The sequence below is a fragment of the Sturnus vulgaris genome, chromosome 2, assembly GCF_052056855.1.
Source record: "Sturnus vulgaris isolate bStuVul1 chromosome 2, bStuVul1.hap1, whole genome shotgun sequence".
Taxonomy (NCBI): domain Eukaryota; kingdom Metazoa; phylum Chordata; class Aves; order Passeriformes; family Sturnidae; genus Sturnus; species Sturnus vulgaris.
Window position 1 is genome coordinate 116,604,514 of NC_142244.1, and position 27,583 is coordinate 116,632,096.

Below are 27,583 nucleotides of genomic sequence, written 5' to 3' on the forward strand. Positions count from 1 at the left end.
CTCATTCTGTCAGAGAGGGTGGAATTCCTTCTTTATCTGCCATCAAAAAACAAATTTCTTAGAGGTGTTCTAGCTCCCTTAAAATATTCCATTTGGAAGAAACGGATGAGTGGAAAAATTTTCCTAATTTCCAGACCTTCATGGGTGTATGTGTGCACATCCTCGTGGTCATTAGAGAAAGGGAAAAGGACAAAATTTTATATAATAATTTCATAGAGTCTTAAATTCATTTATAAGAGTACCAAAGGTTTGTGTTTTTTCAATTAAAAATACCTGGAAATTAGATGTAATTTTTAAAAAATTGTAATATTCAGAAATTACATGAATACAAACATACTTTTATCTACTAAAGAAGGAAGACCAGAACTTCAGTAGTCCTGGGTATTTCTTTTAAGAAAAATAAAATAAAGTAGAAAACTTCTAAATTTGTCCTGAGATATTGTATTTCATATTTTTACTTTAAAATGAAATGCCATTCAAGTCTCCTTTGTCATGAGACTTCATCATTAGCAAAATGTATTTAATAATAAGCAAGAGCAAAGTAATAATATTTAATATCAATTTGTTATTAAGTCTAATAAATCCAGCCCTCCATGTCCAGGGCTCAAATTGATCTTTCCCAACTGTTCACTCCTGATAAAGTCTGAGTTCTGTAGCAAAAGGAGGTGTTTTAAGGTCACATTTTAAATCACCACGGACACAAATTCCTGATGGTTTTCAGAGTTCTGTGCTTTCCTTTGATGATTAATGCCATGTAAAAAAATACTTTCATAGAGTTTTTGGTTTTTTTTTTTTTTTGTAAAAAAATTACACCCTTGTGCTATTTCTTTCTTCCTCCCTTCCATTTTTACCTTTCATAGCAAAGCATGGATCTGATGCTGGATGCTCCATTATCAGCATGGCTTTGTCCTCCCTCAGATCCAGGACATAACCTTAAACCTTTCTTTTCATAAAAAATGCTCTCAGGGGTGTATGAATGCAGTTCTGAAGCATTATCTGCTTATTTCGTGAATGACAGTGGTTCCTACTACTGTGACATTTCAGCCTGGTTTTTCTTTTTTTTTTTTTACAGTAGAAGTCCAACTTTTTGAAGTGCAAGTAGTGGCTTGTTTGGTATAGAAAATATTTCTTTAGGTTTTTGTAGCAGATAAAAGGCAGGGTGGGGATAAGGTACTTAGGAGAGAGGAGAGAGTGGTCAGACTTTGGCAGGGTGTTGGATCCCAGAAAACAGGGATTTTTGGGCTTTCTGTGCTTTCTGGCACTGACCCCCTGCAGAACACTGCTTTGGACCTGAAGCCTTGGAGAAAACTTCCAAATTTGAGTGATGGAGTTAAAATCACAAGGGTGGAGTTAAATAGAAGTGTGTGATTTCACATGATGAAAGGTTTTAAATTTGAGGTTTTTATAATATAGTAATAGGGATGGGACAAGATGGAAGATTTTGGGTGTTGTCTTTTTCTGTCTTCCTTCTTCTTCCTTCTCCTCCCTGGTTTCAGGTTGTGGTTTCTGGTTGGTCACTCAGTGTCACACTGAGGGCCATGGGAATTTGGTTATTGGGTTTAAAGTATAAATAATATCGATGTTAATTCTCTGTTGGACTGTTTAGCTTTAAGAGACCTTGTAGCAGCTGGATTCAGCTCCATTTTGCTCACTTTTAGGTGGTAGCTGGAAGTGTTGCAGAACTTTCTGTACTTTAGATAAGATTTAATAAACAACCAAGCCTGAACATGAGAAAATTCATTTCCTTCGTGTATTTTTTAATCCTGGCTCTGAGCAAAGGCAGAAGAGACTGAGACAAACCACGAATTAAGTGGTGCAAAACACCACCACTGTCACAGCAGGAGGTTTGGGGTGCCCATCCCTGGAGATGTCCCAGGAAAGCCTGGATGTGGCACTCAGTGGGGACAAGGTGGGGATGGATCACAGGTTGGACTGGATGACCTTGGAGGTCTTTTCCAATCTCAGGGATCCTGGGATTCTAAGGTAGAGGTGGACAGACTTCAGCTCCTCTGGATTAGGAAATGATGCTGCTCTTAGATAAAGCAGGGGGGTGTCCCTTGCCTGGCACCCCTGCAGCAGGGTCTGCCCATGTCACACCCAAAGGGCCTTGGAAATCACATTTTCCTGCCCAATAACACCTGGCAGGGACCATTCTCAGCCTGTGCCTTCCCCCAGTGCTGTTTTTAGCACAGACCCAGTCAAAGAGAGATGTCACTGTGCTGGCTCCTGTCCCCAGCCATTCCAGCAGCTACTGAAGGTCACTTTGCCCAAAAACCTGCACCTTGTCCCAGAGCTGAGACAGGGAGCATCTGTTTGGGTCTGCTGCCCATTAAAGTTTTTTTTTTGTGGATATTATCTCCTTTATTTAATTTTTTGGGGGAAAAAAGAGCTGAGATCTGCCCACCCATGGCCCAGGAGAGGCACTCTCAGAGCCTTGGCACGGGTGGAGGGCTGGGGAGATGGGGGTCAGTCACCAGAGGGGTCACAACAGCCCCACCACATCCTCTCCAAACCCCTGAACTGGAGTTTTTAAGGGCTTTGCAATTTTCATTCAGCCCAAACTTTGCCTCTGAAATCAGGAGACTGGGCCCAGCCTCCACTGCTCTGGTTGAGCTGTGCTGCAGGATATTGGATTTTCACAAATTCAAGGACTCTTGATTGACCAAGCCTCTGTCTTGGCTACAGCAGCTACAAGTGTCTGAAATGAAAAAAAAAAAAAAAAAATTAAAAAAAATAATGCAAGGAACAAGAGACAAACCAACAGGTTTGACTGGGAGTCCCTCAAGTATCTCAGTTCATCTCAGTGTCAGCCCAGTGCCACACCACACACTCCAGCTCCCATATGAAATCTATTTCTTTCCAAATAAGTGCTTTTTTCCTGCAGTGTAAGTGGTTTGTGGGTTACTCTTTTGTCAGGAAGGCCTAACACACTGGAGTATTTTAGCAGAGTGAAAAACAGAGGAGGGTTTCCTCCTCTGTTATCACTTTGAATAATTTCAATTTCTGCATCTGGATACACACAAATAAATAAATACAAGCTTCACACTTCATAGTAATAAAAACTGAGAAATTACAATTAAAAAAAAAAAAAAGCCCACAGAGGTTCAGGCTATTTAGAAGTAAAGTTAAATCCCTAAATAAAATAGAAATATATAACGGATGAATGTCCTCCCCTCACATTGCCACTTGCACTCAGGTGTATTTCTATTTCTATATTACATATATATATTTATTTTTTCATTTTGTCTGTTCCCTCAGGAGAAGCCCCAAAGAGAAACAGAGATGGCCAAATTGACAGAGTCGATGAGTGAGTACAAATAGGAAGTTCAACCACTTTGTTTTTCCATCTGTCCCCCTCCCTCTCATAAAGCCACAAACCCAGAACGCAGTGCTTGCATCCAGGGATCTCATTCAGCCCTGCCTTCACTCCCAAATTCATCATAAATCATTCCACTCCTTAAAAAATAATAAAAAAAAAAAAAAAAATAAAAAAAAAGAAAATAGGGATCCCCAGAACAAGAGCTGCTATTTTCTTCATGAACTGTTTAAATCACATCTATTTGGGCTTAAATCCAGCAAAGAACCTGCTCCATATTTGACTTTGTGAGCCCGAGGGTTTTTTTTAAAATAGAATGTAACTAATTGTGGATTTAATAAGTGCTTAATTGACTTGATTCATGTGTTCCTTTACAAGCTTACAGAAGGTCACTCTAAATCCAGTGTAATTATTCAGGATTGTTGCCTGTGCCACATTCATCCCACAGGAATTATGCCCAGAGATGTATCTGGAAAGCTTTCAGTTGGTTTTTCTGGTTTGTGAGAGCTGTGTGATGTCTTAAATGTGTGCCCAGCAAGATATAGTTTGTATTTTTGCCATATTTTGGGATCTAGGAAATGGAGTAGTGGCTGTAAGTTTCTGTAGCTGAGGCACTCAGGCTGGAATATTTATTTGTGGACAAAGTCTGGAGACCATTGAGGGTGAAATCCTGCTAGACCACTGCCTCTTACCCAAAATTTATCAGCTCAAAAGTCTATGCAAGCTTAAATGAACTGACTTCAAAAGGGAGAAATATTTCACTCTGATCAACCAGAGACTACAGAAAGACAGAAGCACAGATATGCACAAATTGTTTATATCAGAAATTTCTTTCCAGTTAATTTTTTCTGCTTGTATACAGAAAGTCTGTTCCTAGGGCAGCACTTCCCTGACACTTTTTACTCTCCCAAATCCCTTTGTTAACTTTTGAAATAATTCTGTATCTCCTTACCTGTGTCATTGCAGGGCAGAGCCTCCACTACAATCTATAAAATATTATTTCAGTGTCAGAATCCAGCCAATCCCACAAAAAGGTGCAGCAGGACTGGGAGATCCTAAAGATCTTCTTGTTCCAACCCTCCTGCCAAGGCTGATGGGCAGGGGCTGGCACAGGATCCCCTGGATCCCTGGCAGTGCCCAAGGCCAGGTTGGACATTGGGACAGTGGGAGGTGTCCCTGCCATGGCAGGGGTGGCTCTGGGTGGGATTTAAGGTCCCTCCCAACCCAAACTATGTTGAGATTCTCTGATTTTATTTTGCTGAAGTATACATATAAAAGTACAAATATATACATTTTAATATATATGTGTGTGTATATATATATATATATATTTATGCATGTATATAAAAGACCTGTATAAATACATATACATATATATACATAAATATACATGTACATATGCACCTATTTATATGTATATGTATATGTATATATATATGTATATGTATATGTATATGTATTTATACAGGTGTTTTAAATACATGTATAAAAATATGTGTCTATTGTGTATGTAATACGTGTATATATATGTGTATATATATGTGTATATATATGAAATTATAATTACAATATAATGATATATGATTATATTATAATACTTACGTAATAACAATTACAATATATTATTCTACTATATGATGATGTGTATTATATATTATCACATAATATATAAAACTAAACATAAAGAAGTATTTCTCCATGGTGCAGCCAAGCTGGGATGTAACAGAGGAAATCACATTGCAGCTTAGCAAGGCCCAAAAGGACAGTGACACCAGGAACCCTCTGCTGTAAAAATGGTGATTTTGTTCCTTTAATCTCTGTGGATGTTCAGTATCGCCCTCAGAAGCATCCTGGGACCACATCTGGAGCAGCTGGCTGCTGGACAGATGTGTGATTATGTCTTGATGGATAGAACAAATGAGGAACTGCTGTCAAAGGTGGAAGCAGATCAATAGTGTCTCCCCTGTCCATTAGGGACTTGCTGGACTTTGCACAACGTTTCTGAAACCAGGTGAAGGAATATTGCCAAAAAAGTGTTGGGGAAAAGCAATCAGACCCTGTGAGTGCTCTGAAGAGTCAGAGGAGAGGCCTCCAGAACATTCTGAATGGGAACACAAGCCCAAAATGCCCCGTGCAGCTCCTTCAGGATGTGTGTTTGTCCTGCCTATTATTTTATCTGACTTCTTTGGGACAGAGTGATGCTTAAAGGGTTTCCTGCTGCTTTGTGTGAGGATTTTTTCATACTTCATGCGAGGCTTTTGTGAAATTATCAGATCATTTCATGTTTTAATAAATCCTAGACAGCGTTTCAAGGTGTAAATAAAATTCTTAGTGAATTTACCACAGTGCTTATTTTAAAGCTGGTGCAGAGTAAATTGAGATAAATAGAGTAGGGTGGGCCTCTGGCTTGGACTGCAGGGCCTTTTTCTTGGAAATGAGAAAAATAAAGAAAGGCACTCAAAGCCTGAGAGGGTTTCAGAGACCTGGAGGAATGGCTTGATCATGGTACCAATATAACAGAATTATTACTTGCTTTCCTGTTTCACCCAGGAGCTGCTCTCCTCTCTTTCCCCTGTTCACATCTTTGCACAGCCCCAGGAAAAATCAGCCCACTTCCCTGCACTGCTCGGTATTTTCTCTCTAGCACAGCACCCTGCTGAAGTTGCCAAGCACTGCTCTCTGCCCCCTTCTCCTCCAGAAAGATTTTCTGGATGTTTCTGCACTAATCAAAGCCCCTGGACCTGAGATTCACATCACACCACACACCAACACAGAGACTGAGGGAACACTGATGCAGAGGTTGTTCCAAGGCTGTTATATTTTATTTTACTTTTTTTTTTTTTGCCAGCAGGAATAACAGTCTGTATTTTTGTCACATTTTGCATTTCCATTCTCAGAGGCTCTGTAAAGTAATGTTGTAGGGAACATTGGTAAGGAAAAAAAATGGCATTATTGTTTTTTCTGTCCTCTTTCCAGAGAACTTCTATGGTGATGGAAAGAGATGAGGTATCATGACAGAGCCTTGTACTTGAGATCAGTTCTCCTTGAAATTTTTTTTTTTTTTTAAGTGAAGGGGGAAAATCATTTTAATACAACAGTTAAAGTATAAACTAGCAAGAAATGTTCTGCTAAATTTTTTAGGATAGTCCCTAAGAGCTGATACAGAAGCAAAAATGAATACCAAATAACACCATTCTTTGCCTCAAGTTATTATTTTACAACTCTTGCACAGAATTAATAGAAAGCCACCACAATTACACTGAGCCCCAGGGAACTGTCCAAGAATTCCTTTATAATGCCTTAAAATCCACATGCATTTTAAAATTTCTTTATAGTCTGAATTAGGCAATTTTCCTCATATAACCTCAGAATACTTAAAAACTGAGCACATCCATGAAGCCAAAAATCAAATTATTTTCCTTGCAACTTTTGTTTTCGTCTTTCCCTCTTGTTCTCAAGCTCCCCATGCCCTGTTGATCATTTTTAACCCAAATGCCATCACCAGGCCTGCAAATGGATAAAGCCCAGCAGGGAAGGTAGGATAGCAAATATTTAACAGCAGAGAAAGGAATCAAATGTTCATCCTGACCTATTTGGCCAATATGAAAAATTTATTTAGAGAAACATCCTTTATAGAACTATCCAGTCATTGGGAATGATCCTCGTTGGGAATGCTTTGTGGAATGAGCACTACAGGATATTTAGTGAGTAGCCAAATAAGTTGGTGTATTTAAGAAAAGTCATTTTGAGGATGTCAAAGTTCTCAGCTTCGCAGAAACTTTGCAGAAAGAGATTTTGTAGATCTGGTGTGCCATGGGCTGTGTGACCTGAGCAGAGGGAAGCTGCTCCAAGCTGGGATGGGAAATGGGCAGGGCTGGATGTGACACTGACATCCAATTAAAATCTGCTCCAGCAGCAGGGGCACAGCAGTGACCAGCTCTGTCTGCTCTGCTGCCCACTCACTCCACAGACACACCTGCCTGAGGACAGCCAGAGGCAGCAGAGCTGCTTTAAAATAAGGATGTTCATTCTTTTGTTACAAAAATGTGAGCTCCAAATGTCCGTGGATGTATTTCCTAAGACAGTGGAATAATGAATACTGAGACCTCAGATGACTCCAGATAAAACCTTCTGAATTATGGATGCCACAAATTTTACTCAGGGGGATAGAAAGAATATAAGCCAACCTGAAGGAATTTCAGGAGCAGACAAACCCCAGGAGAGAGTTGGTTTATCATGAAGAGCTTTTCCCTAAAGGTTTCTTACTCTTGTCTGTGGTGTCTGAGCCTGAAGAGTCCCTATTGCTCTCTCAGACTTGTAGGAAGAGTTTATAAAAAGAAATAAAATGTTTCTGCTTTGAGTTGATTGAAAGTCACAGCATTTCCAGATTTACACGTGCCAGGGGGGTCTGGAATCTTTTGAGCAGTTATGATTATTTTGAATTAGAGTTTTATGACATGTAAGAAAAACACATGGTGTGTTAGAGTAAATACATACCCAACCTTCTCTCTTGCTATAGCACATTGTAACATCCCTACTTCCACCTTTATTTCCCTCCAGTATTGCACCTTTTATCTTTGCCTTTTGTTCACTTTCCTGGGCTGCATCTACAGAACTGTAGGCAGGAATTTAGGGAGGGAATTTTGTCCCTCTGCTCAGGTGTGACCCCACCTGCAGAGCTGCCCCAAACCTGGATCCCAGCTTGGGGAGGAGCTGGAGCTGCTGCAGAGAGCCCAGAGGAGGCAGCAGGATGAGCAGAGGGATGGAGCAGCTCTGCTGGGAGGAAAGGCTGGCACAGCTGGGATTGTTCAGCCTGGAGAGGAGAAGCTTTGGGCTGAGCTCAGGGTGGCCTTGCAGGGCCTGAAGGAGCTGCAGGAACCATGGAGAGAGACAATTGCCAAGGGATGGAGGGACAGCACCCAGGGAATGGAGGGACAGCACCCAGGGAATGGAGGGACAGCACACAGGGAATGGCTCCCAAGTAGGATTTGATGGGATTTTGGGAATTAGGAATTGTTCCCTGGGATGGTAAAGGGCTGGGATGGAATTCCCAGATTTGCTGTGGCTGCCCCTGGATCCCTGGAATGTTCAGTTCCAGGTTGGACACTGGGGTTGGAGCAGCCTGGGACAGTGGGAGGTGTCCCTGCCGTGGCAGGCAGTGGAATGTGCTGATCTTTAAGGTCATTCTATGATTCTGTGATTTTAACCTTTTTATGATCACACCAGAGTCAGTGGCACAGCAGCACCTGAGCAGGTGCAGAATCAGCCCCTGAAGAGCTGATCCTAAAACCTGACTTCCACCTCCTCAGCCCAGAGCACTGATTATTCACTCTCAGAAATCATTTCTAAGGACAACCTTCCTGTTCAACATTTTACACTCGTAACAAGTGCCACCCATTTGTTACAAAGTGCAGACTCTTAAAATGCAATATTCAAAAGCAAAAACTCCAAAGCACTTGGAAAATTCATTCAGGAAAGAAATTTTCCTGTGCTTGGGGGAGTAATTTATTTTGAAAATATCCAGCTATCCTCTGATTATCCTTCTTTATGAGGTGTGCCAAGAACAGAATGGGAAGGCTGGTTTCCCCACAATATGCATTTTCCTCTCCCATGTTCTGTTGTTACAGTTATTACTGGAGAAGAAGTTTTGTACCAAATATTAAGATAAAAATGTAAGTGCTACATCTAATTATTGTTGATTCAATACTGTTTATGTAGGTTGATAACATTTATTTGCAACTTAACTCCCTAAATCTTTGTTCAAATCTGAATTACAAGTAACCAGAATATGTATGATTTTATTATTGTTGTTGTTTTTGGTTGTTTCAGCAGAAAGTAGCTGATGCATACAATCAAAAGAACAGAAAGATCATTGCTATTATTAAATGAAAAAATAGTTTATTTTTTGTGGCAAAGGTCAGGTTTTGAGGGGAGAATGAAATTGTAAATCAGGAATTCATTATGCAGGAAAGCAAGAATTTTATTGTCTCAGTGATGCTCTGACAGGGGCCTAGAAGAGCTGTGAAATTATTTATGCAATAATTAACAAAGAAAACTTGTCTTATGCAGGATCATGACTGACAGCTTTTCCAGTCCTGGGTATATAACTTTGTGAAGAGCATTTTCTTGGCATTCCCTGAGCTTTTAAGGGTCTTATCTTTACGTTTTCTCTGCAAGTGTGAAGGGCAAAAATTGGGATTTTTTTTTCCCAAATGAAAACCAAGACTCTCACAAAGTCATTTGATTCTAGAAGCTTGGATTTTTCAAAAACATATTAAATTTTGATAGCACTGCTAATATTCCTTGGCTAAGCTAAAAATCTTTGTGAAAATTAAATTCCAAGTCTTAGGGATGAGATAACCAAGAGCTGAATTATGAATGAATTAAAAATTTCTGCTTTTCTAGTTAGGAGCAGCGATTGCATATAGGTTACATTGGACTTCTTGAAACACATTTCCACCTTTATATGTATTTTCCTTTATTTTTATTAGTTCCAGGTTACCCATTGCTATATCACCCACTTCTAAAATAGATGTTGCAGTCAGGCTGCCACTATTTCAGAATTCTCAGTGTTCCTTTGCATTCCCATGGCCCACAGCAGGGTCAAGCTGGGTTTTCCAGTCCCATCCTTCCCAGAGCAAAGTGGGATTTGATTCCATGCTGCATCTAAGTTGTTTAGGTACAAAGCTTTTTTTTTAAAAAAAAAAAAACACTTTCCCAGCTTCCCAGGACACTGCTCTGTACAGATCCATGGTCCTATTGCAACAACATCTTCTGAATGGGAAAATTTGTGACTCTGGGTGAGTTTTGGTATGAGATATATTTATGAATGACTCTTCAGAAGGAAAATATATGCCATGGGGGGGTTGGAAATTATAATTAATTTAAGCATGTGCAGAAATTTAATCTAAAAAGCCGAAGTCACTTCAGATTTTGAGGACTGGACTTTGAGGACCTCGGTCAAAAATGTCAGTTAAGTGGTTTAAGCCTTTACTGAGACATCATTTTCTCATCCCATCCAAATAATAAATGTACATTCAATTGTGGACCAGGGAGAATTGCCCCCTTAACTATCCCTGGGAGAGTTCAAATCCAGCTTGGAGCAACTTGGGATAGTGGAAGGGGGTGGCAGGGGTGGCACTGGATCTTTAAGGTCTCTCCCAGCCCAAACCATTCCATGATTCTATTTGGGGTTTGGTTTCATAATTTTAATGCTCTTCTAATGCAGAGCTTTTTTTACATTTATTTAACATCCCCTTAAATCTTCTTAAAACTTCTTCAGCTGGAGAAGTGAAGATTGTGCAGTGCTGGAAAAGCAGCTTCCACCTGTAAAGAGCAGGAAGTTCATATTCTCTCAGGACAAAAAAAAAAAAAAAAAAGTCATTAATAATGTCTAATCAGCTGTCTCCACAGAGAGCAGATGAGTCAAATTCAAGGGTGAAAAACAGGATCAATATTTCTGAAAGCTGTAGAAACCTTTCTGTCCTGGATCAGCCTTACCAAGCAGAGAAGAGACCGTAATGGATTTTAGTTCTAGGAAATGGAATGTCAGGGACAGCAAAGAATGCTAGTCAATAGCTAAGGGGAAACGATCCAGAAAAAAATAAGCATTTGAGATGTACAAGTACAGCTGTTAAACAGGTAGTACCACAAAGTATTGGATTTTTAAAACCTTAGACTTTGAAAATTGTTTGCAAAGGCGTCCAAAATCAATGACTGGAAAATATCATAGAGCATGGCAAGATAAACTATTTGATGTGCAAGAGAAATATCCAATTCCATTGGAAAAAGAGCCCAGTTGCATTTTCCAATATAAACAATGAGAGAAAGGTTTTATCAGGGTGTTTTGGACAGATGTCTTCTAATTGCCTTTTAATTGGGTATTAAATTAATCCCTGAAGCTGGACTATGTTCTCTCTGTATTTTTCACCTGCCTTCATTGCTCTTAAACATTTGACAAGGGATAACAGGGACAATATTACCCATATTAAAGGCAAATAATGCCTGGAAGTGTGTGCACAGAACACATTAATTCAAAGTGTGTTATTGCTGAGTGACTGCCCATACTTACAGCTCAGCCTCTTCTAACTTTATTTACCACTATTCCTTCCACCATAAAATATCTTGAACTACATGGAGGAGAAAACCAGAAAGACTCCAGTGAGAGTCATTGCCAACAGTGAGAGAGCTGTTAAAATATAAACCAACAAGAAGGCAGAGACCTGCAAGCTCTGTCCTGGCTGAGAGAGCCCTGCACTGTTTTCAGAGCCAGGGACAGCAGTGATTGCACAATGGGGCTGTTCTGCTCCTCAAAATCTGTCAATCCCCAACTTCAGCATTACTCCCTTTGCTGTTCCTGCCCAGGAATGTCTCCCAGGTTTCTCTCTCTGCAGGAAAAGGAGGACACAGCTGTGTTCACCTGCTGATCCTCGCTGCTAGCACTGTGCTGAAATTCTGCCATGTCATGAGAGATTGCTCTTTCTTCCTAAATAATTCCCCTATCTCCCTTCTTCAAACATTTGCCAGCTTGCAGAACCTCTCTCTAATCACCCTGTTAGATTTTATAATCCACATCAGCATCCAGGGCCTCCAGTCCTGGTTGTTCTTTGCTCCACTTTGTCATCCTCACATTCCATAAGTACATTTATTAATCCACATATCTGTAAGAAAAATAGTGCAAAACAGAAAGGTTCACCCAAAATAAAACCATGTGTTCCTTCAGGAGAGACACGAGTGATTCTAGCACAGCTCTCAGATAGGTGCACTTCTTCTTATCTTGTGACACCACTGAGGTGCTGAGGGACCTCAAATCCTCAGTGCAGGAGAGCCCTGGAGGGGCTGGAGGTGTCCAGGGCAGGGAAGGGAGCTGGGAAGGGGCTGGAGCCCCAGGAGGGGCTGAGGGAGCTGGGAAAGGGGCTGAGGCTGGAGAAAAGGAGGCTCAGGGGGGACCTTGTGGCTCTGCACAAGTCCCTGGCAGGAGGGGCAGGGAGGGGGGGTCGGGCTGTGCTCCAGGGAACAGGGACAGGAGGAGAGGGAACGGCCTCAGGCTGGGCCAGGGCAGGCTCAGCTTGGACAGCAGCAGGAATTTCCCCATGGAAAGGGAGCTCAGGCCTTGGCAGGGGCTGCCCAGGGAGCTTTGGAGTGCCCATCCCTGGAGGTGGCACCTGGAGGTGGCACTCAGGGTGACAAGGTGGCCATGGGGCACAGCTGGCACTCTGTGATGTTGGAGCTCTTTTCCAGCTTTGAGGATTCTGTGATTCCATGATGTGAGAGGTCAGATCTGACCCTCCTGCCTGGCTCCAGGTGTCTGTCCATGATTCAGGCACACACACCTCACACAGGGAACAAAGGGAAGCTGCTTCTCCTCCCACTGCCTGAGGATGAGTGATGGGGAGATGATAATGCTTCCAAACCGTGACACTTTCAATTACCATTTTCCTTCATTCACAAGAGCTAAATCACACAATGATTGTCACCGTCTGACATATTTATCATTGTCAGGCTGAGCCTGCTCTCTCTACATCACAGGATTCCTCTGTTTCTCCCGGGATCCTACACAATGAAGTCATGTCATGTGTCGTGAAACATTTCCTCACCTACCTGCAAACCAGAGGACAACAAACAACATCACTCCCTGTCCTTAGAAATGGCACATTTTTGTTGAGGTTTCAAACCTGTACTTTCACTTGACAGTTTGGGTGGCAGTTTAAATTTCTTATTCTGCTCCGTGTTTTAGCATTGTTTGAGTAGTTCTTTTAATGACAGGTAAAGAATAATTTCCTCTGAGATCTCCTGGATGGTGTACTGCCAAATTTTCTTTTTCTAATTTTTTTTAAATTTATTTTTTTATTTTTTAAATAAAGCAGAACACAGCTATCTGCAGACCTCCTGCTAAGTTAGCTGCCTATGGCATATTGCTCTTGCATGCAGCTGAGTGTCTTTTTGGTGATAACATTATTATTTAGGGGAGTATTGCTATTTAAGGCACAAGTAACTCATGCTGGTGCACTAATTTGTGGGTGAAGGCTGTGTATTTTTAGAATCCATTCAATCATGTGTGCTGGGCTGTAATGTCTCAAAGTGAAATCTTGAAAAGCACCATACAAACCCCCTGAAAGTGAACACAAAAACTCCCACTGTTTCTCTGCCTCCTAATTCTATCAGGTGCCTGTGATCATAACATGAAAAGGAAAAGGAGAGGTTCAGGGATGCTGTTAAAATTATTTCTTTATCCCAATAATTTTGAGTGGGCAGATCCCAGTGAGGTGTGATCTCACTGATTACTAGTCAGGTATATCAGGAAACAAGAGTTTATCCAGAAAAGTTGTGGATTTCCTGGAAAGCTTTAAGGCCAGGTTGGCTCTCCATGAAACATTTCACTCCTGCAGGCTCCTGTTTTGGACACCCCAGCTCCAATCAAATCCTTCTCTTCTCCTTCCCTCCCACTTCCACTTCCAAATCCTTGACAAAAGATTTTATGGATCTACATCTTCCCACTCAGCAGCAGAAGGCCTGGAAATGCTTCTTAAATGTTACTGAAACAGGACAGGGATTAATTTCTTTTACAATTTTTAAATTGAAGGAGTGATAAACGTACTCCATAATAGAATTTGTCTAAGAAAAACAGATTAAAAATCCAAGGCCTATCACTAAACTTGATAAAGGCTTTCTAACAGTCCTTGCAATGCACTTCTCTTTTTTCCCGTGGGATAAAACAGTCATAGCAAACAGATTTAATAATGGAAGAATAAGAGAAGGTGAAAAAGTTACCAAATGATATAAAATTTAAAATGTACAAATGAAAATGAGCAGTGGGGATGTGTAATTTTAAGTTCAGCAGTGGTTTTTAATTTTAAGGAACTCTTTTCAAACTTTCTTAGGAACAGAGAAGAGGTAAACCAGAGTGGCAAAACCAAATTTTTAAGAAAAAGAAAATATATAGAGAAGGGGGCTGGGGGAAACTCATTTTTATCAAAAGATTATAATTTCAAATTGAGCCTGCATTGTGTGTTACTATAGAAACTCCCATTTTGTGGCATGTTTGTGGGGAAAAAGTCAAAAGTTGCATTTTAATGAAGGCAGATCACACATTGGCTTTCCTCAGGAAAGCCAAATAAAAGAGAAGTTTCTCTCCAAAATTGGATAATTACCCCAAATAAGGTGAGCTAATTAAGGTCACAGGGAAGGGATATTAAATCCTGAAGTGCCAATATGTTATGCTCATTTTTCCACACCAGTCCCTGCCTCCCAGATTATGTATTAGATACTGCAGGAGCCTGATGGATTGAGAGGCTCGTTGCCATGGCAATATTTGCTGCTTTGCTGGTATTCCCTACAGAAAGTAAAGGATTTTTTTTTTTTTTCCCCTACTCAGTTAGACAAATTGGCTAAATATAGCCAGGGATGTTGGGGAACTGAAACAGCAGAATCTGCTGGGGGGAGGATCAGGGGAAGGACTGGCATTTATGAGAGTTGAGGAATTACAATGGGATGTGGAGTGGTGAGGAATGAAGGGAATGGGGAAACAGGGAAAGGGAGAGGGAAGAGGAGAAGGGAAGGAAGGAAGGAAGGAAGGAAGGAAGGAAGGAAGGAAGGAAGGAAGGAAGGAAGGAAGGAAGGAAGGAAGGAAGGAAGGAAGGAAGGAAGGAAGGAAGGAAGGAAGGAAGGAAGGAAGGAAGGAAGGAAGGAAGGAAGGAAGGAAGGAAGGAAGGAAGGAAGGAAGGAAGGAAGGAAGGAAGGAAGGAAGGAAGGAAGGAAGGAAGGAAGGAAGGAAGGAAGGAAGGAAGGAAGGTTCTTATCTCATACTTTCAGAGCATTTCTGACTTTTAGAAACAGGAAAAGCAGAACAGCTAGTGCTGCCCAGGAGGAAGCCAGAGCTGCTGGGGGTTTGCTGTGCTCCAGGTAATTTATAACCTCAGGGACAGCTAAGAGGTAAAGCCTCTAAAATGAATTTTTAAAAAGTAAAAAAAAAAAAAAAAAAAAAAAAAAGCAATGGAATTGCTTACCACTTAAATTGTCAGTGTAAATCACAATTTGAGCTCCAAATATAAGCCGCCTTCTTCTGTTCTGGTTTATTTTGTTGATTTTTTGTTGGGTTTTTTTTTGGTTTTGTTTTTTTTTGTTAATCTTTGCTCACAGCATTTTTAAAGCAAGGTGTTGATACCATTTCCATCCTCCTCTTGGCACAGGGAAAGCCAATGTGCTTCAGTCAGATGTTAGGGAGTACTGTCTCCTCTGCAGAGTTCAGTCTGTTGCTCGGAGGTGTGGGAAGAGTGTGACAATGTGCTTTCTTTTTAATATTAGCCCATCTCAGCCAAGCATCTATGGATTGCTGCAGAGTTAAAAAAAAAAAATTTAAAGGCTGCTTTGTTTTTTCCTCTTATGCACAGAAAAGCACTGATAAATCCACAGTGTTTGCCTTGAGGCTTAGAAAGAACCTGTTCAGTAAGAAAGACTGACCAGGCAGCTGTGACTGTCCTTGGGGATAATTCACTTCCCAGGCACTCTTTCCTCCTCCTTTCCATGCCAGTCATCCATCAGAGTTTCAATTTTTTGGGATATCAGACAATCATACTGTGGCTAGCCATGAATGCAGCTCGTGCAGCAGAGTTCACACTCACATGGAAAAGCACAAGGATTGTGTAATTTAGGGACCTGGAGATTCCCTCAGGATGGGATTTTGTCCTCAGGGTTCATAAAAGCTGCAGGGTGAAGAGGCAGAGGAGAGCAGGTCTAAAACCAGGATCTGATTCCTTGTGCTTTCTGAAAGGCAGAAGAAACTTCAGAGAGAAAAAATAAATACAGGCAGAGGGCAGAAAAAAAGTGGGAATGGCACTGGAGCAGGGAAGAATGGAGGGGGACGAGGGAGGCAGGAAAGGGATCTCTTGGCAGCAGCTTTGCAGACTGTGCTTCACTCTCTGTGTGTCACACAGAGTTTGTATTACAGCACTTGCAGGCATGTGATCAGATAGAAAAGAAATACAAGACCACCCAACCAAGCAGTGAAGGAGTGAGGGAAAGCAGGGGAATTAAAGATGATGCTGAGATGGTGAAGTGGTGTTGAGACAGAAATAACAGAGTTCTGTGTTCACACCAACAGCCAGAGCTGGGAATGAAGACAAGAGAGAGGTTTGGAAGAGAGGAGGAGAGTAAAAAAATCCTTTATTAGGCATAATAACATTCAGCTGCCAGATAGGCCTGAAAGAAATTAAACTAAAATCAGAGAATTCATTACAGTCCAACAGAAACAGAGAAAAGTTGCAAGGAGGGGAGAGAAAGGTGAGAATCTTAATACCCTATTTCCACATGGATAACCTCCTCACATCCACATTTCTTTGAAAACACAGCTACTAGAAGTATGCCCTTGAATCACTCATTGTTCAAAACCATCAGGTTTTGAGGTGAGGGATAATGAACAGGGGCCAAAAAGTAGAGGGAAGTTGTGGATCCCACATCCCTGGAAGTGTCCAAGGCTTGGAGCAGCCTGGGGTAGTGGAAGGTGTCCCTGCCATGGCAGGGGTGGAATTGAATCATCTTTAAGGTCCCTTCCAAGCCAAACCATTCTGGGATTCCATGATTATTGGAACAGGGGGATCAGGCTGATGGGAGTGGAGCTCAGTGAGCAGTGACCCCAGGGATGGAGGCAATCAAAGGAGGTTTTGGGATTTTTGGTTTTGTGGCTTTGGGGTTTTTTTGAGAGGAAATCTGCCACTTTAATAATAACTCACACAAAATAAATGACAGATGAGTTCATCATATCATAGAAGAAGGATGTAGGAGCATTGGGAATGAACACAAGTTTGTAAAACAAAGAAAGAAAAAGAAGAAAATAAAAGGTGCTTATAAATGAGATTCAAGGAGAAAGAGCACAAGAGCTGAGGATCAGCAGGAGAAGACCACAGAAAACTCTTTACAGGTCTACAAAAGCATAGGAGGGATTCATGGACTCTGATAAGAACAGAGAAATTAAAATGCCATTATTAAACTGAGCAGGAGCACTTTCAGAGGAGCAGCTCCAGTGAATACTCTGTAGGTGGGACACAGGAAAGCAGAGAATTGGTGTCCCTTTGGAAATCCTCATCTGCAGTGTGTCACTCCATGATCATCACTGATCATGCCTATGAGGCCATTGAGCTCAAATAAATGCCAGCTGCACACCTGTATATAAAAAAAATTAATTTTCTCAGGCAGAGACTGGGAGGAGCTTAATTGGGCTTCAGGTTTCCATGCCAGGATTTTCAGCAGAAAATGACAAAGAATTGAGGAGAACAAAGATATGGGTGGGATGTGTGTATCAGGCATTCCCAAGGTGGCAGCAGCACGACAGATGTGGTGTTTGAGCTTTGTGTGCCCCCAGCAGAGGGGAAGCTGTTAGAGAACTGTCTGCTATTGACTCACACTGCTCAGAATCCATTTGTACTGGCTGGTTTGGGAGCCATTCTAATTTACAGTCTGTCATGCAAATTGCTCTTGGCCTGTGAAATATTAATCTATTAGGTAGACACCCCATGCCTGCATGCTGAACACATGGACTCCAGATCCTTGGGGATTTTGCTTTTTAAACAACAGATTATTGCCCACATTCACTAACTACTTCTACAAACAGCTCAGTAATTTCAAGCTTTAATATCCTCCTCAATTCTCTTCCTGCATAACTAGAGGTAATATTTGATGTACTAGGAATTAAAGACCTGGTTCTATTTTATTTCGTTCAAAAGGAATCCATTTCCGTGTCCACAAAGCTTTTCTTCAGTGTCTGAAATGGATATATAGGCACATATTTGGGGGTGTGTAAATATTTGTGTATCTTGCACAACCTTTGATTAGATTGGAGGAGGTGGTGGTGGGGTGAATTCAGGGTGAAGATTTTTTAGGGTATATACCAGTGACATAAAAACCCTTCCCTGGGAGGGTGGGGAGGGGCTGGGATGGAATTCCCAGAGCAGCTGTGGCTGCCCCTGGATCCCTGGCAGTGCCCAAGGCCAGGTTGGACATTGGGGCTGGAGCAGCCTGGGACAGTGGGAGGTGTGGAAGAAGATACCCACAGAGAAAATCAAAAATCACCTTTCCCTCTTTTCACTTTTTCAGAATTTCTGGGCTGCTTCTGCCTACTAGTCCTGTAAGCATAAAACAAGCAGTCTCCATAAACTCCAATAAATCAGTGTGGCAGGAGGCTGTTGTTAAAACAGCCTGTTGGAGATGGGAGATCAAAGGCAGGCGAGCTGGAGACGTGTTTGCCTTTGAAAAGCCATCCAAGGGGATCCCCAGGAATGTGTTCTCACAGGTAGAGCAGGGGAGCACTGGAATTTTCCCAGTTTTTCATCTCTCCCCTCCTCACAGGGTGAGGGCCATCACTCACAGCCCTGGGTGACAACGGGTGGTGGCACAGGGAGATGGGATGGGATTTATCCCCCATCCCAGAGCTGCTCCCAAAAAAACCCCACCAGCAGCAGGCCAGTCGATTATTTTACAAAACAGCCATAAATTCCCTCAAATCCCAGCTAAAGCAGCTGCCAGAGGCTCTGGTCTCTCCATGGGCTCTCCCAAGGGTGGTGCCCCAGAACCTTTAGGGCTACAAGGTCTGAGTGCTGCTCATTGTCACAGCACTCATGGTAAAATCCAGCAATTATTTAAGTATTACAACCCGTGCTGCATTTCCACCTAAAATTCCAGGCTATTCATGTTCTTTCAGCTCGTGTTTGAATTAGTGGAGCAGAATTTTTTATATATTAAGAGTTCCATCTTAAATCGATGGTGAAATTTGGTCACCTGATGGATTCAGCTAGATTTGAGCATGAGGAAAGTCTGTTTAACAAAGCCAATTGGTGTCACTCCAAGCACACAACATGTTTTAAAACAAAAATTAATCAATTTTTTTCTATTACATCAATTCATGCAAAGCAAAATATGCATTATTTTGGCAGTTTATCCCCCAGATTTAAAGGGATCACAGTCCTTTAGCACCATCTTGAGAATAAAGTGACAAAGTTGTCACAGTATTATTTTACTGCAGCAGTCATTTCATCCTTAGTGCTGTTGAAGACTGATGGGGTAACTCCTTGTTTTTCCTTCCTGTAATCATTGCTTCACATTATTTTCTATTCACCTCAATAAATCCATCCCAAGAGCAGTGTGTGACATGAAGATTATTATTTGCTGGTAGATTTATTATATAAGCAATAGCAGTTCAGAAAATGATAGAAAGCTTTGAAGCTACATTGGCAACACCCTAATGAACTGTCATTTTAATATATGTTCTAACTAGTCTTGATGGAAGGCACCACAAGAAAGTTATCACTCAAATTTTTAAAAGATGGGAATATTATGAAGACTGTAAAAACATGACAGAAAGGAATTGTTGCTCCATACAGCGTGCAATTATTTATTCCAATTTTAAAATATAAATAAAATCTTCCATGAAAATATCTCCCTTAAGTATTATTTTAAAGGTTTTCCCTATAAATAGCTCATGAAATCATTCATTTCCATTCCCTAAATGCTTTAGGAACAGAGAGTCACCAAACAGGAACTGAAGAGATAAAAGGAGAAATTGATACAAATATTTTTATCTCCAATGTGCATCGAGACAGAATCCTCTGTGATTGCAAAACCAAACCCTAGAGTGATTATAAAAAAATAGAATCTCATTCGTGTGACACACAGGTGTGTGCACAGGCAGCTTCAGACAGACACACACAACAAATTTTTATGGAATCTCAGGATCCCTGAGGCTGGCAAAGCCCTCCCAGCCCCTGCAGTCCCAGCTGTGCCCCATGGCCACCTTGTCACCCTGAGTGCCACCTCCAGGTGCCACCTGCAGGGATGGGCACTCCAAAGCTCCCTGGGCAGCCCCTGCCAAGGCCTGAGCTCCCTTTCCATGGGGAAATTCCTGCTGCTGTCCAAGCTGAGCCTGCCCTGGCCCAGCCTGAGGCCGTTCCCTCTCCTCCTGTCCCTGTTCCCTGGAGCAGAGCCCAACCCTCACTATGTGAATATTTTCTAAATATTCATGTTCATGATCTGTATCTGAGGTTGCCAGAGACGTGGCATTATCAAAATTCATAATGTATTAGCTGAAATTCCTTCCATGCATATTTCAGCAAAGTTGTACAGGCAGCACTTCAAATCACTGCTGCCTGGGAGATTTTCAACTTCTGTTCTGACTTGGTGCTTATGCAAATGCAAATGCAGGGGATAAAGCCAGGAGCAGAACAGAACGATGCTTTGCAAGCTTCCCCTGACAAGTTTGTCAGCACATCCCATCCCATCCTTCCCATATGGAGATGGAGAAGGATTTGGGGGTGCTGGTGGGTGAGAGCTCGACCTGGCCCAGAACCCCCCATGCCCTGAGCTCCAGTGTGGGCAGCAGGAAAGGGATTGGGGATTGGGGATTGGGGATTGGGGATTGGGATTGGGATTGTGCCCCTGTGCCCTGCTCAGGTGTGACCCCACCTGCAGAGCTGCCCCAAACCTGGATCCCAGCTTGGGGAGGAGCTGGAGCTGCTGCAGAGAGCCCAGAGGAGGCAGCAGGATGAGCAGAGGGATGGAGCAGCTCTGCTGGGAGGAAAGGCTGGCACAGCTGGGATTGTTCAGCCTGGAGAGGAGAAGCTTTGGGCTGAGCTCAGGGTGGCCTTGCAGGGCCTGAAGGAGCTGCAGGAACCATGGAGAGAGACAATTGCCAAGGGATGGAGGGACAGCACCCAGGGAATGGCTTCAGAGTAGGATTTGATGGGATTTTGGGAATTAGGAATTGTTCCCTGGGAGGGTTTGGGATGGAATTCCCAGATTTGCTGTGGCTGCCCCTGAATCCCTGGCAGTGCCCAAGGCCAGGTTGGACATTGGGGTTGGAGCAGCCTGGGACAGTGGAAGGTGTCCCTGCCCATGGGATGATCTTTAAGGTCCCTTCCAACACGAACCATGCTATGATTCCATTATATCCCTCCTGGTCCTGCAGGTCCATGTTCAGGAATGTCGATTCTTCCAGCTCCAAGTCTCTGCAGCTTCACTCCTGCACTGCCCTGGAAGTTCCCTGTCAGCATTTAGGGCTGTCAGTATTCCTCAGCAGTGCAAACAAGCCCCACACAAGCAGTGTGGCAGAGTGTGTGATTTTGGGAACTGATGGCTGTTCCTGTGGGATGTCCCAGGGAGCTCCATCTCTTCCTGGAGAATTCACAGGAATTTCAGTGCACACACACTTTGCTCAGCCTGAACCTCCCCTATGCTCCTTCCCAAGCCAAACAAGGTGCTCAAATCCTTTCCTTCCCACCACGCCTGCTGCTGCTCCTGGGGTGGCATTACTCATTTCCCAGGATGGCCCCAGTGCTCCTCCAACAGAGCTTCCTGATGGAGAACAACCCTCTCCTGTGGTTTTCCATCTGTGTGTTCCCTCCTGCACCACACTGCTCCACAATATGCCCACACACTTTCCTAAGGACAAGTGCAGGAATCCCAGTTGGTTCAGGATGGATTTTGCCCTCAGCTGGAGCACACAAAGTGAATCATCACCTCTTTCCTCTTCCAGTGTTCTCCACACAGGAGGGAGCCACATCTCCCCCCAGCACTCAGAATTTAATGTCTCAAACCTCTGCTCTTTGTGTCTCCTCCTTGGTTGTCTTGCTGAGAGCTCCTTGTCACACCACAGACAAGACTGGAGGTGAAAAGGCCAAGAGAATCCTTCTCTTCTCCCATCACAAGAATTCCAGGTTTTCCAAAGAAAGCAGAATATCCTGTTGACGTCAGTAGCAAGCAAAAAAACTAAAGTTCTTTCAAAAAAAAAATAATGCCTGAGAATAAACCCCAGAAAAAAACCTGAAAAATAAACATTCTCTTGAGCAGAAGTAACAGAGCAGATAAAAGGTGCTGCTTAAATCAAAGGTTCTTCAGGAGCTGTTGCAAGGCCTATAAAAAAAGAACTACAGGTCTATCAAAAGCCTCACTTCCCATAGGGAATTTGTTTTTGGAGCTCAGGAGCAGGTTTCTGGTCACTGATGCTGAAGTCAGTGCAACAATAAGTCAAAATCCATTATCCTTTTTATTACAAGGTCAGAGCTATAATCTGGGAATGAATTAACAGAGAGAAAATAAAATTATGTAGAAATAAATTTATAAAAAATCAGAGCACATTTGACTGGTTACCTTGGATCAGGTATTCCTCAGCAGAGCTACAGCTCATTTACTTCTTCTGGAAGGCCAAAATTTCCCCTGCAAGACAAAAAAACTCCCATGTCTCCAACCCTGTGCTATCTGCAATACTGGCACTAGTTTGGGTCAGGGATGTTTCCTGATGCACATGGACTCCTTTGCCTGTAGATCCTGCTCAGGGACCATTTCAATCCTGCCTACACACCAGGCAAGTCCAAAAAAAACCCTTCAGCAGTATTGCAAAAAATGCATACAAGGAGTAGAAACCATCAAGAAAAGAAAAAAAAAAGGGGGTGGGGAATCTTGCTAATAATCCATTACTTAAAAAAAAAAATAAAGCAAATTGAAGTATATCAAACAACAGCATTCATGAACTGAAACCCACAGCATTTCACATGACAACTGGAATGGCTCTGGGCACTTGGTGTTTCTCTTTGAAAATGCATTTGTGTTTTTCTCTAGGCTAAAATAGCCAAGTGCAGGCTGGATTTTGATATTCCAGCTTTCATGGGAAACCTTAACAATCTTCCAGCAGCAGATCATAGCACAAGTCCACCTGCCTCCATCATGACTTTGTTCTTTTAAACTGTGTTACCTGACCTAATACCTAAATTCCTAATAAAATAATCTAAAACAGAGGTTGAGAACTAATAATCTTTCCAGCCAGCAAACAAATATCCATGTTCCTGCTGCAATAGATTTGAGCACCTAGTTGTGTTGGTTATTGAAAACAGAAGCAGAATTGGAAAATCTCAATGTCATTTTGACCTACAAAGAAATTTTTTACAGTAAGAGTAACCAGTCACTGGAAAAACATCCCCAGGGAAATCCCTTGTCCCCATTGCTGGAGATTTTCCAGAGGTGACTGGACAGGGTGGTGAATAATCTCAGTGGGTTCCTTTTCCCACAAAATGGAGAAGACCAGATGGTCTCTTAAGGTCTATTCAAACCAGGGCTATTTTGCAATTCTCTGAATGACATTTGAAAATTGACTCTGCCCCCCAGAAAAAAAATGAAATAATAATTGTCAGTCGTAGAAGGGGATGGAAGGATGTGAGACAGAAAAGGCCAGGTTGGATGGGGCTTGGAGCAACCTGGTCCAATGGAAGATGTCCCTGGGGTGCAACTGGATGAACTTTAGGGTCCTTTCCAACCCAAACCATTCCATGGTTCCATGATTTATGTGTAGGAACACACCAACTTAATAAGGCTGTTTATTTACTCTTATTTACCTCTCCTCTATTTGTAATTGTAATTCAATTCCATAACTTCCATTTGAAATTAATCCTCCTGGGTAGAAGAACTTCCTTTCTGGAGAAACAAAAGTAATGTAAGATCACAGCTTATCAGGAATAAGTCAGGAAAACATCAATACATTTTTTATCTAATTAACCATTATAGGCTTCTTTTTTTTTTTTTTTTTTTTTTTTTTTTTTTTTTTTTTTTTGCCTCCAGTATTCCAGGAGAAACTTTAAAGTGCTCATCATGCAACAGGCTCAGCTGGTGTGGGTGGATCATTGCACTGGAGCCTCAGGATGTGCATTCCCTGTTGTGGCCATGATTCCTGCCAGCATTCCCTGCTGGTTTTAAACCAGCTGGGTTAGACCTGGCTCGTGGTAAAAAACAGCCTGGAAGGTCACACCAGGCACAAAACCTGCCCGGTGGGGTGATGGATCTGGGTTGTTTCTGGATGTTTCTGGTTGGAAAGGCTTGTCTTGGGCAAACAGGGTGCTCCAAGAGGTTCTGATCATCCTCAGGGGCTCTCCCAGCACTGCAGTTCACAGCGTTTTAAGGGAATAATCGCAGTCTCCGGGACATTTCAGGCTCAGTGTACCCCCTCCATCAATTAAAAAGCTGATAATTACTCAAGCACTGAGTCTGGACCGAGCAGAGCCAGCCTCTCCCTTTCAGTGGCAGCAAAGGCAGCTCAGCCTGCAGGGTTTTGTGGATCCTCCAGGGAAGGTTCATCCCTCCTTTCACCCTTCCAGGTCCTTCAGGTCCCTCCTGGGATCATCTGCCTGACTTAACTCTGTACCACACCAGGATGAGCAATTCCCTCACAGCTGGAGCAGAAATCTTGGGAAAGACATCCCTGAGGAACACACATCTATTTTTAAGTGCAGTGTCTGAAGTGAACTCCCCATCCTGAGCCGTTCATGCTCTCACAGTTTTGACAGGATCCCAAGCAGCAACATCACTTGTTTGTAAAGTTGTCTGATAAGAACTGTGATGTTCTGTGCTCTCTACAGAAATTGAAAATGCAGTCCCTGCCTCCAGGCACAGGATCAGAGAAACTAAAACCACTTATGCAACTCAGAGCAGGAGATAATTTAGCAGAAAAGTATTGGAATTTTATTTCTTATGCTCTTTATTGATCATTAACTCACTTCAGCACTTGAAGGGAGACAACACGAAAGATGGAGAGGGATTATTTCCAAGGGATGGAGTGACAGGACAAGGGGGAATGGTTTCACACTGAAAGAGAGTAGAGTTAGATAGGATATTAGGAATAAATTCTTCCCTGTGAGGGTAGAGAAGCATTGGAACTGTTTTCCCAGAGAACCTGTGGACTCCTCATCCCTGGCAGTGCCCAAAGCCAGGCTGGAGGGACTTGGAGCAGCCTGGGACAGTGGAAGGTGTCCCTGCCCGTGGCAGGGGGTGAGCCTGGATCATCTTTAAGGTCCCCCCCAACCCAAGCCATTCTCTGATTCCTGCAGACATTCCAGACTTTCTGCCTGGTTTACACTGCACTTACAGACCCGGGGAAATTACTTCTTTCCTGTCAGCTGCCAACCATAAGCAGGACTGCAGGGAGCAGCCAGAAAACCTGGGAGAAATTCCTCTCTGCTTCAAAAATTAATCAAAGGTATCTGACCCACTTCTTCCATGGAGTGATCCTCCAGCTGGTCACAGCCAAAATGAAAGCCTGGGCAGGGTGAGCAGGGACAGCAGGGACTGTCCAAAGCCCTCCCAGTATCGACCAGCAACAGCAACATTTGCTGGAGCAGCTGCCACCCAGCTCTGGAGAGGTCAATCAATGAATCACTGCAGCAGTCCCAGGCCATACCTTTTATTTTCAGCTGGCTGAAAAAAAAAAAAAAAAAATAAAAAAAAATTTAAAATTGCCAGATCTCACAGGGAATCTGAACTTGGTATCAGTAATTTCAATGCCAGTGCCTCCCAATCTCTCCCAGTTAATCCATTTCCATACCAGTAGGTATAAGAAGGGGTAAACTCACTAATTTGTCTTTAAAGAACGTTGCTACAGAGATGATATGTTATATATACATTTCCAAGATTGTTTAAAAATATTTCAAGAGGATTTCAGTATCCAAATGCCTTCCACACATCTCTATATCAATATATTTCGTGCACAGTTTGAAGGTGTTGCTATGATGAAAGTCTTCCAAGCCAAGAAATTCACTGATTAAAGCCAAAAGAAAGAGACATGAATAGAAACAAAAGACTAAAGAGCCTGCAGTTTGAAGCTTTTGATAACACCTTAAGCTTCACTTAAATGTGCAGGAGTAAGGTAAATTTTTTTTAAAATCAATAAAAAATTGTGTATTCCATAAGCAACCCGACCTCCCATTTCCATTTAGCATTTATACAGAGAGAAAACATCATTTCAGGTGATAATGATAAGAATATTTGAAATGCTCCTCTAAAAGCCAACAAGGAGTGCAATGAGGAGCCCAAATGCAGTGAAAATGTGCCCTGGCCAATTTGTCCTGCTATCTAAAGAGGATGAGAGCAGACTATTAGATTTTGGCATGACAACCAATCTTACCACAGGGCACCACAGAGTGGATTAGGGACAGAATTATTTCCAGCTTTAACTCTGGGTCTGATTCAAGCTCTTTATATTACTTAGCATTTGTATTCCTTAGATTTAATAATCCCTCTTTAGCTGTTTGCAGGCAAAAAGAAAATAGCCAATTTACCAAGAATGTTTGGCAATAAGAATTCAATTTATTTAATTTTGCTGCCATTTAAAGGCACTGCCACGTTATTTCAGCTCCTGAGAAACATTAATTTTACCTTTCCACAGGACTTCAGGGCAAGACTGTTGCTGCCTGAGGTGCAAACATGGGTTTAAATTTCTGAAAGAGCTGTGGGGCACTGCAGCAACCTGTGGGTTTGAGATGCAACAAAGCCCCTGGTTTCAATGGTCATGTGCCAGAGTCAAATATATCTGCTAATGAGACTTGCTGGAAAACCCAAAAGATATTTAGGGAAAAGCTGGGAACAGATTTCAATGCCTGGGGCAGAAGTAGAGTTGTCTTTTGAGACACATCGAGGTGGAAATGTAACTGAGGCTGTTAACAGAAATACCTGAGGTCACCCTGAGTGCTCATTGCCAGCTCTCCAAAAAGTGTGACTATCCCAGTTATCCTGACAGGAATCCTTGCCTCATCTGCACACCCAGGACAGGAAGCCAAGGCAGTGTTGGTCTCTTGAGCCTAATCCCATTATTCTGCTCACATGTAAGGAATGCTACCCTCAGCTGCAGCTACACCTCGTCTCACCTGGAAACACAGGGAACTGGCAGAATTGAATTATTCCTGTCAAAATGGTGCTTTCTCCATAGTATTTCCCACTAGCAAGTGGGTTTTTAAGGTTGATAAGAAAAACTGCTGTTCTCATACAAAATCTCAGTCTACAGTTCACGTGATGTTTGGATTTTAGGGCTCCCCACCCCTCCACTGGAGTGAAAGCAGCCTGGTGTCCATTTGGCCTTTAAGTTGGGACTGAAAAACACCACACTCCGTTCAGAAGCCTAATTTTGCTTTTCGCGATTAGGGCATGAACAGCAATTCTTCTCTTGTCTGTGTTCATGGCTCAGTTCAGACAAACACCCAGAGAAGCTGTGGCTGCCCCACCCCTGGAAGTGATTTAGTGCGAGGTGTCACTTCCAACCCAAACTATTCCATGATTCTTTGAAATTTTCCAATCAGGAAGGTTTCTGTGCATATTTGCAGTGGAGGCAGCTCTGAGCAGAAGGGTAAAGGCAAAGAGGAACCACAGCATAAACACAGGAACCATCTCCTGGCAGATCCCAGGGGCCAGGGCTGCAGAGCTCTGTATTTGTGGCAGAAAAAGCCCTCGGGGATGTGCCAAAGTGCCATT

General features: G+C 42.4%; 1 protein-coding gene across 2 annotated transcripts in view; it reads left to right on the forward strand.

Annotated features, from left to right (window-relative positions):
- Positions 1 to 27,583, forward strand: part of KCNJ6 (potassium inwardly rectifying channel subfamily J member 6) — a 154,494-nt gene that overhangs the window by 47,758 nt on the left and 79,153 nt on the right. Inside the window, exon 2 of one of the 2 annotated variants that reach the window (XM_088160482.1) lies at positions 3,259 to 3,307. The exons of the other annotated variant lie outside the window; for it this stretch is intronic. Within the exon in view, the coding sequence (XP_088016608.1) occupies positions 3,283 to 3,307 (25 nt within the window). The 5' untranslated portion in view covers positions 3,259 to 3,282. The remainder of the gene's footprint in view (positions 1 to 3,258; positions 3,308 to 27,583) is intronic. 2 annotated transcript variants of the gene reach the window in all.